The following is a 10,698-nucleotide window of genomic DNA, read 5'->3' as shown; positions in this document are numbered from 1 at the left end:
GCGCTCGGAGCTGGGTTGTGAGTGCACGGGGGTGAATGCTATAGATTGATGGCGGACATGCACCTGTCCAAGTTGCCCGTGATTTCTTGTCTGGTTTTCTTGGCCCCCGGCATGGTGTTAAGGTGTGGGTAACTGAGGCAGCTCGAGCGGCAGATACACCTACGTGTACTGTACATACAATATCCAATGTCCACTACACCACCAGGACGGGCAGCGACCCGAGGTATTTGTTTTCCTCAGTGCGGAGATGCGACTTTGCAGCTTATCCGCTCACCTGTCGTGCCTCTTCCATGCAGCCATCCTTGGAACTTGCAGACCAAATCGTCCCGCCTGCAGCAGAGAATCCAGCTGTGCCAGTTTGCACCCAAAGACAGATCCAACCGGCCTCCCTCTCCTCCGTCCATTACACAATATACCACGTCGGCCGCCCAGTCCGACAACGATGGACCAGGGGCGCGTGACAAGGCCCACGCGAAGCGTCCAGGCCATTCTCGTCGCCATTCCAAGCGCCCAAATCTAGACATCTGTTGTCCGAATAAACAAATCTACACTACCTTTCCATGCCAATCCACCGCCCTGCTCCGTATCCTAGCCACCCCGCTCCACCCCCCTCCCCCCGGGGGGCTCGATATCGTGTCTCTATAAAACTTGACTTTCAAAAATCGGTTACCCGCCCGTTGAAGCTCCAGTCCCCCGTGCTGCCCCACCGCAGCGGCTCGTTCTTGGGCCCGCCCACCTCGCCCGTGCGCGGGTTCCGATCGCCCTCGAACTCGGGCGGCGCGCCCCGCCGGATGCCGCCGCTCAACGACCCCGCCTCTGGCCCGAGGACTGGCGCGGCTGCGGCTCCTGCTGCTCCTGCTGCCGGGGTGGTGGCTTGTGTCTGGGCGGCTGGAGGTTTCTGCGCAGTGTGTGGGTGTGGTTGTGCGGAGGGCAGCGGCATCGAGACGTGCCGCGAGGTTGTAAGCGGTTGCTGCTGCGGCTGCTCAGTGGCGGGCGCGGGGCCGACGGTGGTGTGCGAGGAGAGCGCGGCCTCGGCGGCGCGCTGGAGGCGCTCGAACTCGGCTTGCTGGTCGGGCGGGAGGCGCGGCGGCGCGGGGGCGTTCTGCAAGAAGGAGCTCGCGCGCCGGCGGGCGGGGGTGCTGGAGAGGCGGCGGCGGGTCGTCGCTGTCGCGGTTGGGGGGAGCTGGTGGCGTGGGATGGACGGGAGGAGCGGATGTGGGAGGCACGTGCGAAAAAGCCGCGACATTATTTTTGGTGTTTTCCTTTTTGTGATGATGATTGGTTGCAACCTCAAGTTGTTGAGCTGGTGCAAGTCTGGTTTGGGGTTTGGCTTTGGGCTTGGTTGTGGTTGTGTTGCGGTGCGCGGCAAAAGGATCGAGGCTCCGGGACTGACGGGAAGAACCGAGTTCGGATGCATGACGCCGCTCGGGTTCCTGCGGGTCTGCCCGGTCGCCACTCCGCCTCGGCTTGGACTTTGATGCCGAAGCGGGAAAGTTACCTGGTATGTATCCGTAAGGAATAGTGTAACGTTACGGATAGTTACCCGTGCCACACCCCCACTCCAGCCCCTCGGAGCCTCCGCGACCCGCGGCAAAGAGTGGGGTGCTGAGGGGCCAAAACGTCCACTGTAGCCAAACACCCGATTTTCGGCAACAAGTTGAAGGCTTGAACGAAATAACTACATTGCAGCCAAAACCTGGAGCTTTCTAAACCGTTCGAAGTAGAGGTGTCTACTGGAAGCATTTAACTACATCTAGACGGATCCTAGAGCCAAGGCCACCATTGTTGCGCAAGAATGCTTTCCAGGGCCGCCTACGCTGTCGTCAAAGCCAAAGTGCTGGGCAAAGGACTGGTAGAAGAAGAAGTGCAAGACAGTCCCTGGATACCGTAAATTCTCGGGCAACAGCAGCAACTTCGGCTTCAGGGTTTACCCGTATATAGGTATACTAGGTAAGCGCTCATGTGGACCACTCGGTCTCGAAGGATTCAGAAAGCTCCGCTCGGTTGTGGCAATTGAAGCGCTTTGATCCGGATCTCATCAAAGAGTGGGCGTTTGGGGGTTGAGCACCCACTTGCTGAGTGGGCCTCGGAGGTTAAACGTGGGGGCGCGGCACGGGTAGAGACTGCTGGTTAGTGACAGGACCACAGTCTGTCTGAGACAGAAGATGCCCAGTTGGGCCATATATACATACCTACGTCTTCCATAAGTTGGTACTCTAGAGTGTGTTGCTTTGACGCCAGTTCTTGCCTACCGTGTAAGAGCCCGTCGAGGACGGGAGTCCCGTATGTACAGATCTATTCTGGATTCCAGACATTGTCTACCTTGCCTGTTCCAACGTCGGTGGCAGGGGCCCGGAGGCGCAAGAGGCACAGCAATGTTCACCGTGCTAGGCGATACTACTCTAGAGCGAGCGCGCCGCGGTATTATATATCCCTACCTGATAACTGAACGGGCAAGACGGGTCCAATCATGTAACAACAATCGGACACGACGTCTCAAACGAGCCACGATGGTGCAATGGAAGCAAAAACGAACACACGGTGCTACGCCCGCCGCAGACCTTCCAGTCCGCACCGGCGAGGTGAATCTGATGATCCACCTCTCCTGTGTGTCTCCTCAACGGAGGCCGGTTTCCATTTTGGAAACCGTGGAAGGGGGTTGTCGTCATTCTTCTTGCGGAGTCAACCATCACGATGCAACGATGCGCTGGTACGAGCCGAGCGTACGCTGGAGCTCACCTGCCAGGCCCGAGTTGGAGCGGGGGAAGCGTTGAAGGCCCCTCTCCCCTCTCGTGGTCTACCACGGAGGGGGTGACGGGTATATATGTTGGGTAGCCAGTGTGCCCTTCAGGCGGACGTTCGTTCTGGGTTGGCATACGAGGGAAAGAAATACGGAAAGAGTTACACCGGCCAAGTCCATCGGCCGCTCATCACCTTAGCCGTCCTTGCTTAGAAACCACCCCCCCCAATCCCCCGTAATCACGGGGTGACTACCTTCCTGTATAACCTACTATCCTGGCCACCCACCGCACCATGCTCCCACCCACCTCTCTCGGGCGCCGCCTCCTCCAGGGCTCCGGCCTGCTGTCCGTCTCGGCGGCCGGCCGCGACGCCGCGCTGATCATCCTGACCCGCAGCTGCCGTATGTTCGCCTACGGCGCAAGCTCGCTCGTGCTGGCCCTCTTCTTCGCCGCCCTGGGCTTCCCCGACGCCCGCATCGGAGCCTTTATGACGCTGACGCTGCTCGGCGACGTCGCGCTCTCGCTCGCCCTGTCGCTCATCGCCGACCGGGCCGGCCGCCGCCGCACCCTGCTGTTCGGCTCCGCCCTGATGGTCGTCAGCGGCGCCGTGTTCGCGCTGTGCGAGAACTTCTGGGTCCTGCTGGCCGCCGCCGTCGTCGGCGTCATCAGCGCCACCGGCGGCGACTTCGGGCCCTTCCGCGCCATCGAGGAGTCCATGCTCGCCGAGCTGACCGGCCCGGACACGAGGGCCGACGTGCTGGTGTGGTACGTCACGCTGGCCAGCCTGGCGACGGCCATCGGGACCGAGGCCAGCGGGCGGATCGTGGAGGCGCTGAGGGCCAGGGACGGATGGACGCTGCTGAGTGCCTACCACGGGGTCTTTGGGTTGTACGTGGTGGCCGGGGTCGTCAACATGGCATGCGCGGCTATGCTGTCGGCGCGGTGCGAGCTAAGATGGAGCGGGGAAGGGGAGAGGGGGCAAGGCCCAGAGACGGAGCCGTTGCTCAGGGGCGACGCCGAGAATGGGGATGGGAAAGAAGAACCGAAGTCCCGGAGGAGCTGGGCGGCCCGGATCTCGCCGGAGACGCTCACTGTCGTGGGACCATTGGTGTTTTTGCTGATGCTGGACTCCTATTCGGACGGAATGACTTCGTTTTCGCTGACCACATATTTTATGGACACCAAGTTCCGCCTGTCCAAGTCGGCGCTCGGCGACATCATCTCGGCCAGCTACCTACTCGCGTCGCTCTCGAACATCTTTGCCGGACCGCTAGCACGGTCCATCGGGCTGGTCCGGACGATGGTTTTCACCCATGTTCCAAGCAGTATGGCAGTGCTGCTGTTCCCTCTGGCGCCGAGCGTGCCGCTGATGGTTGCGCTGCTGCTCGTGCGCCTCGGACTCAACAACATGGACCAGGGCCCGCGTGCCGCGCTCATTGCGGCCGTGGTCCGGCCCGCTGAGCGCACGGCAGTGTTGGGCATCATCTCCATGCTACGCACGCTGGCGTCGGCCGCAGGGCCAACCATGACGGGCTTGTTGGCGGGGGGCGACAGGTTCTGGATTGCCTTTGTCGTAGCAGGGGCGCTGCGCCTGGTCTATGATTTCGGCTTGTTCATCATGTTCCTCAACGTTAAGCTGTACAAACACGAGAAGCAGGAAGAATCAGAGGCACAGCAAGCATAGATGTGAACAAGTATGAGAAGTCGCTACAAAAAATACGGGCCGGCGTCCTGGACGCGGTGCCTTGGAAGTTTTGATAGAGGAAATACCTTCTACTCGCTATATCTGAATCTTTCTACCATGCGCATCTATCCTTCAAGACCAGGTCACTTTTTCTAAACCTCCCAACTTCCTGCCGACTTCCTTGTTTCAAAAATGTTTTCCTGGACTTGCCAACTTATCTTTCCTGCTCAGTCCCGGGTTCTCGATTCCTGATGATATGCTGTGTGATCTTGACCTCCTTCATCAAAAATGACTCCTTCCTTCCTCGACAATTTCCTTTCCTCCTTCGGTACCTATTCTTGATAACCCTAGATAATTTCTTTTCCTTCCCTCCTTCATCAAACAACTTCCTCGCCCGCCACCACACTCTCCTCAACACACACCACCGTTCTTCCCCCAGTCAAGCAGACCGCACCGCGAAAGTGTAGAAACCAAAAACTTGTCTTATAACAAGAGCGTCAGTGCTGCTTACTCAGGTGCCTGACTGAGTTGAAACTGCCTTCCTAATTGATGTAGGAAGATTAAACCGTGACAAGGCCGGCAAAGATGGCGTCCGCCATGACATTATGCCGCCGTTCGAGTTGAACTAGGTACTGTGACCCCTGAGAATTGGGCGAATTGATTTACCCAGAAATATCACGCAGCGCAATGCCCTGAAGTGTAGTGGCAAGTAATACCCGAGTCCGGCGACTGTCAAAGATGGTTCCCTCCGAGTTCGAGGCTAGACTGCATCTTCTCCAGCATACAGAATGGCCCGTCCCCCTCACGCCTTGGTGACCTTGATGACGCGCATGTCATGTAGATCAATGTTGAAAGACACGCTGGTGCCATTGCCCGTCTGGCCCGTGTACATCTCCTTCCAGGTGTACGTCCCGGCGCCCAGGCCCGGCACGTCCGTGAAGTTGACGGTGTACGTGCCGGCGGCGGTGCCGGCGCAGAGGCCGATGACGACGCCGTCGCTGAGCGGGCCGGCCCAGTAGGGGTAGACCTGGCCGCTGACGGGCGCGGGGGCGCCGGGCGGGCGGAAGGTGGTGGCGGCCTTGCCCAGGGGGTCCTGGTTGATGTCGATGATGCCCTTGTTGCGGATGATGGCGAGCCTCGTGTCGGAGATGTTGTCAAGGTCGAGGCCCAGTACGAGGGGAGACTTGGTGATGGCCCACAGACCGAAGTGCAGTCTCTCCTCGTTCGTGGTCAGCTTCGGGGACCCGATGTAGAGCATGTCGAGGTCGTTGAAGCCGCCGGGGGCGCTGTATTGATAAATACCTGCTGCAATGGATGCGATCCGAGCGACTGAGGCGAAATCGCCCCAGTTATCCTCCGAAATTCTAGCGCATTGTGAGCATGAGTTCAACTTGGGTGCGTAAGGGGGGTTGCGGGAAGCACGGGGCGGAAGAAAGGGGCGGGCGTCTCATGTCGCACCGGGCGTACCTCCAGGAATTTCCGTACTGGGCACCCCAAGTCCAGACGTTGTCGCGGCCCCAGTTGCACAGATTGAAGTAAATATTGCGTAATTTCTGGGCACCCACGATGGCGTCTCTCATCGGGGTGTACCAAGTCTTCGTGCTTCCCGCGGGGCGGCTGCATGTCTGCGGGCGCGGGTTGTCCAGACACGGTGTGTAGCAGTTATCAAATTTCCTAGCGAAATAATTAGAGATCGACGTCTTCTCCTAGCACAGGACAAGGGAGATATCGTGGCATTGTGCACTGTCCGTACCAGAAATCAACTCCCCACTCGACTAGCTGGGCGACGTCTGACGCCTCGTGACTCTCGCTGCCGGGGTAGCCAGCACATGTCATCTGGCCGGCATCGCCGTAGAGGCCGAACTTCAGGCCCATGGAGTGGATCTTGTCGGCCACGGGTTTGATGCCGTCGGGCCACTTGCTGGGATCGGGCACGAGCTTGCCGCTTGCATTGCGGGACTTGGTGGACCAGCAGTCGTCGATGTTGATGTCTGATGGCGATCATGATTCCACGATTCAGCGCCGTGTGTGGGACAAGGGCGAGAGAGGGCAACATACATTGGTACCCGAGGTCCTTGAGCCCAAGGGAAACGAATTTGTTGGCGGTGTCGAGCGCGTATTTCGCCGACGCAGCGTTGCATTGCGCAACGTTCTGGCACAGTCAATACATATATGTATCTCTTGTCGTCCCTGGGTGTCCAGCTCGCGCTTACCCAGCTGCTCCACCCCATGAGAGGCGTCCGGCCGAGGCCATTGTCGAGAGACTCGCCGATAGGCAACTGGGCTAGGCCCAGAAAAAGAGTGCTCAGTGCAGACTTCATGGCGGGAAAATCTAAGACAAAAGACGGCACAGGAAAGGCCGGCGCGAGCCAGTCCCAAAGGTTGAAGACCGTGAGCATCATGTTCGTGGGTTTATACCTCGAGATCGTCTCGGAGACGAGGTTCCGCTGATGCGTTGTTGGAAAAGCAGATGCCGACTGTTCGACGCGCGCCAATCAATGAACGCCAGGACTTAACCCGGCTCACAACCTGGTAACCCGAAGAGCCTCCCGTTTTGCAGGTGACAGTGTCGATGCACTGAGTGTGATCATGAGGTGATTGGTGGAGCTGAAACTGTCAAGTCCCCAAGTCCACTCGATCGCATATGGGGCTAATATGATCACCGCCTTAACCTTATTTCCCTCCCGGTCGATGAGGGGCCGAACCTGTTGACGCGACCCAATTGCGTGCGGGAGTGGCGGATGTGCAGAACGTACTGTGTTTCCATAACCCTAATGGAACGATACAGAATACCTACTCTGTAGATAATTGAAGCCACTGCATGCCTCTGCTCGTTCACGTTAACAATTAAGCGCGAATTATCAGAAGGACGCCCTTTCCCCCCCAATTCAGAGTCGGAACTTCAGACTTCGGGCCTCGGGCCACCGATTCAAATCACCGACTCGGGCGACTCGGTAATCTGCATTTGTGCTGCCAGCATGCGGTCGGGCACTTGGACTCGGACTGGTTCACCATCAGAGGCGATCCTGAAATTCTGAGAACAAAGCAAACTTATTTGCACGCTGAGGAAACCAAGCCACTCGGATTCTCAGCGGCCGAGCCTAGCGCATTCCCTTCGTTCCAGGCCCGAATTCGCCCTTGGCAAACGGATCATGGAACAACTATGGGAACTACCTGGGACTACATCCGGGCTTGCCCAACCGTTGGTCGTGCCGATGGCCTGCCGGAGGAGCCAATGAAGCAGCGGTCCGGTCACATGGCGAGCCGCCGACGAGCTTGATTGTTGGAACGGCTGCGGCTTAGGTACTACCCGGTTACCCCCGCGTCCGCATACCTGCAGGTGCCCCCCACGGCAGCAGCAGGCTGTGAGAGCCAGGCTCCCACGGCGCCAGCAGCTCGACGGGTCCACGACTGCGACTCGACTGCGACCGTACATCCCCGGCGCCGTCTGCACGCCTGCGCTCTGCGAACCCGGCTCCCCGGCTCCCTGGCTCCCCAGCTGTCCCCGGTAGGCAAGCAAAGCCCAGCAAAGGGGAGTTCAGAAGTTCATGGCAACGCAACCCTCGCGACAGGTTGCTTGCATGCACCGAACCCCGCACTTGCGATCCGTCGCCAATGCGCTCCTCGCCCCCATCGACCCCGTCGCCCCCCTCGTCCCCGTCCCCCCCATCGCGCCGCCTGCCAACCCCCGTACCGGTCGACCATGGACGACGGCCACTATGACAACGCCCCGGAAGAGCATCCCGTGTCCGCGCCGCCCACCTTTGCCCTGGCACCCCTGAACCCCGCGGCCCGGAAAGCGGTGGACCACCCCCGGAACGAGCACCTGCGCGTGCGCATTGACGATACCATCTGTCTGTATGTCGACCTCTCGGATCCCAACAGGAACACCTTCACGCTGGGCCAGGGCGATGCCGACCTCTACCTGCCCAACACGCGATCGAGCAGCAAAGGCTCGCCGCACATCGACGACATCCACGCCTCGTTCCAGGTCGTCCCCGAGACCGGCGCCGTCCTGCTGTGGGACCACTCCGAGGATGGCACTGTCGAGCCGCTCCCGCGCGACCACTGCTACACGGTTAAGTTCCGCTCCAGCGCCAAGTCGGTCCTGGTCGCCCGCGGCATCAACCCGCGCATCGCCTTCGGCCAGGCCCAGTGGTACCAGTTCGAGATCCTGTGGCAGTCCGACGGCCTGTACCAACTCCCCAAGGACGAGCCCTACACCATGGGGCCGAGAAATGCGAGGACGAAGAAGTACATCTTGGGCGGCGAGGTCGGCGCCGGCTCGTACGGCTCCGTGTGGTGGGCCTTAGATGCGACCAACGGCCAGGTCATGGCCGTCAAGAGATTCCACAAGCTGTCGGGCAGGAACCTCGAGTTCGCCACCCGCGAAATCGCCAACCTCTTCCGCATCAACAGAGACGACTCGATCAGACACGTGAGCCTGCTGCCGTCCACCTCATGCTTCGGGCTTCCCTTGCTGTATGTCCTGCTGACGTGCCCGAGCAGGAACACATCCTGAAGATTCTCGACTGCGCAGGTGGCGGGAGGGGCGACAACTGGGGCGAGATCTTCATGCCCCTGATGGAAGGAAACCTGAAGACGCTGGTGGAAAAGGTCGGCGTGCCGGACGAATACGCTCTCTCTGACGTAGTCCTGCGCCAGATGCTGCTCGCCCTGGAGTGCATCGCCTCGCACCGCATCATCCACCGCGACGTCAAGCCGGAAAACATCCTGTGGGAGTACGACGAGGCCGGCAACTACCGCTTCTGCCTCGGCGACTTCGGCCTCTCCAACGACCCGAACCTCGCGAGGACGGCGGCGGGCACCGAACCCTTCATGGCTCCCGAGGTCCTCCATCGCCAGCGGCAGTCCGCCAAGGTCGACATCTGGTCCCTGTTCGCCACCATCGTGTGGACGCGCACGGTCGAGTTCCGGCGCACGTGCTCCCAGCTGAGCGTCCCCGACCTGCACGCCTGGCTCGTCAACATCTCCCAGATGGAGCAGTACGCCAACATCCGCAAGATGGCCAGCATGGATCCGCGCAGGCGTCCGTCGGCGACAAAGCAGCTCGCCATCCTCAACAACCAGTCCGAGGACTACGCCGGCGGCGTGGGCAGCTACGCCGGCTCCAGCGGAGACGAGCTGGCCGAGGATCTGGGCACCCGCTTCTCGCGCGCCATGAACCTGCAGGACCCGCCCAGCTTGACATCCGAATCCGGCAGTTTCGAGATGGCCAGGCCTCCGGAGCTTCCCTATTACGAGCCGTACGCGAGCGGGGTGAGGGAGAGCTACTATGGCGCCCAGGCGGGACCGAGCAGGTGGTACGTGCCGCCGTCGCAGGGCCCGGCGGGCGCTCCGAGGGATCACGAGGTAAATTAGGCATTCCGATTCCATATTTACTTGCATCTGACTCTGACTTTTGGAAACAGGCATGGGTCAGGCCTTACGAACCCCCCTATGCACCGCCCGACAGCCAGGACAGCGGCAGCGGGACAGCCGTGCCGGACACCTGGACCGCCGTGGCTCCGACGTTAGATGATATGAACAGGCCGGAGCTGGAGCCGGAGCCGGAGGAAGCGGCACCGCGGAGGAGAAGACGCTGAGGTAAGAACCGGGCTTAGACACCCTGTTCCTCATACAGCGGGGTGGGCTAGGATATGTGTCCCCCAGAGACACAGGGGAAACCATGTTTTTGGGTGCATGTTTTTCCTTGACCTCTCTCTGTCAGCGATTTTCGGGCTTTCGGGTTTTCGACACGAACGATCACATCCGGGAGTAGCAGAGAGACAGACGATACCGTAGCGCGACTAATCTGATACGTTGATGTCATCCAACCGCGACCTGATGTTCCTTCCTACCACCTTCTCCTCTGGAAGCATTTTCCACCACCTTCAAACACCGCCTGAGCAACCCCGTCCGAACAAATTATGGACAGCCCCTGAGACAACTGCGGCCAAGCTGCTCAGTAGAGGAAGCTGTCCAGAGAACTTCATGGTCGCAAATTGTCAGGCGCAAGAACGAAATCTTGCGAAACACGTCCCCACGTCTGGGAACATGCTCCCTGACAAACCCCCCAAAGCTCATAGGCTGCGTGCTCATGAATTACATGCGCCCAGGCCATACGGAGAATAACAGACTAGATTGTTGCACTCTCAATGCAAAGGCGGCGTGAGACCGGCAACCCCCCGGAAACCGGCAGTGCAATGTACATGGCAATTGAGCCCCGTGACTACTCCATCGATTCCTACCGTCGCAGTAGTAAATGTTCTG

General features: G+C 59.8%; 4 protein-coding genes across 4 annotated transcripts; 2 read left to right on the top strand and 2 right to left on the bottom strand.

The window, feature by feature from the left end:
- Positions 1-206: 206 nt before the first annotated feature.
- THITE_2124845 (uncharacterized protein) lies at positions 207-1,452 on the bottom strand. The gene has a single exon (XM_003658239.1). It carries the CDS (start codon positions 1,244-1,246, stop codon positions 656-658), a length of 591 nt encoding a protein of 196 aa, XP_003658287.1. The 5' UTR covers positions 1,247-1,452; the 3' UTR covers positions 207-655.
- Positions 1,453-3,033: 1,581 nt separating this feature from the next.
- On the top strand, positions 3,034-4,425 carry THITE_2059814 (uncharacterized protein; the record flags this gene model as incomplete). The annotated part of the gene is made up of 1 exon (XM_003658238.1): positions 3,034-4,425. The coding sequence occupies one exon, from the start codon at positions 3,034-3,036 to the stop codon at positions 4,423-4,425; it is 1,392 nt and encodes a 463-aa protein (XP_003658286.1).
- Positions 4,426-5,059: 634 nt separating this feature from the next.
- Positions 5,060-7,044, bottom strand: THITE_2124844 (glycoside hydrolase family 27 protein). The gene is made up of 5 exons (XM_003658237.1): positions 6,639-7,044; positions 6,484-6,577; positions 6,179-6,416; positions 5,893-6,099; positions 5,060-5,789 (listed from the first exon to the last, which is right to left on the bottom strand). The coding sequence occupies exons 1-5, from the start codon at positions 6,744-6,746 to the stop codon at positions 5,228-5,230; spliced, it is 1,209 nt and encodes a 402-aa protein (XP_003658285.1). The 5' UTR covers positions 6,747-7,044; the 3' UTR covers positions 5,060-5,227.
- Positions 7,045-8,618: 1,574 nt separating this feature from the next.
- Positions 8,619-10,268, top strand: THITE_2124842 (uncharacterized protein). Its single transcript, XM_003658236.1, has 3 exons — positions 8,619-8,863; positions 8,935-9,798; positions 9,858-10,268. Exons 1-3 carry the CDS (start codon positions 8,651-8,653, stop codon positions 10,029-10,031), a joined length of 1,251 nt encoding a protein of 416 aa, XP_003658284.1. The 5' UTR covers positions 8,619-8,650; the 3' UTR covers positions 10,032-10,268.
- The last annotated feature ends 430 nt before the right edge of the window (positions 10,269-10,698 follow it).

The sequence above is a fragment of the Thermothielavioides terrestris genome, chromosome 6 (genome assembly GCF_000226115.1).
Source record: "Thermothielavioides terrestris NRRL 8126 chromosome 6, complete sequence".
NCBI lineage: Eukaryota > Fungi > Ascomycota > Sordariomycetes > Sordariales > Chaetomiaceae > Thermothielavioides > Thermothielavioides terrestris.
This window is presented reverse-complemented; position numbering and strand designations above follow the sequence as displayed.

What these genes read in the sequence shown, in the direction of transcription:
- THITE_2124845 (XM_003658239.1), bottom strand. Translation starts at nt 1,246, where the DNA reads ATGTCGCGGCTTTTTCGCACGTGCCTCCCACATCCGCTCCTCCCGTCC.
- THITE_2124844 (XM_003658237.1), bottom strand. Translation starts at nt 6,746, where the DNA reads ATGAAGTCTGCACTGAGCACTCTTTTTCTGGGCCTAGCCCAGTTGCCT. An exon ending in TCATGGGGTGGAGCAGCTGG is followed by an intron (nt 6,578 to 6,638) that starts GTAAGCGCGAGC and finishes TGACTGTGCCAG; the next exon opens with AACGTTGCGCAATGCAACGC. An exon ending in GAGTGGGGAGTTGATTTCTG is followed by an intron (nt 6,100 to 6,178) that starts GTACGGACAGTG and finishes TTATTTCGCTAG; the next exon opens with GAAATTTGATAACTGCTACA.
- THITE_2124842 (XM_003658236.1), top strand. Translation starts at nt 8,651, where the DNA reads ATGGGGCCGAGAAATGCGAGGACGAAGAAGTACATCTTGGGCGGCGAG. An exon ending in GAGACGACTCGATCAGACAC is followed by an intron (nt 8,864 to 8,934) that starts GTGAGCCTGCTG and finishes GTGCCCGAGCAG; the next exon opens with GAACACATCCTGAAGATTCT. An exon ending in GCGCTCCGAGGGATCACGAG is followed by an intron (nt 9,799 to 9,857) that starts GTAAATTAGGCA and finishes TTTTGGAAACAG; the next exon opens with GCATGGGTCAGGCCTTACGA.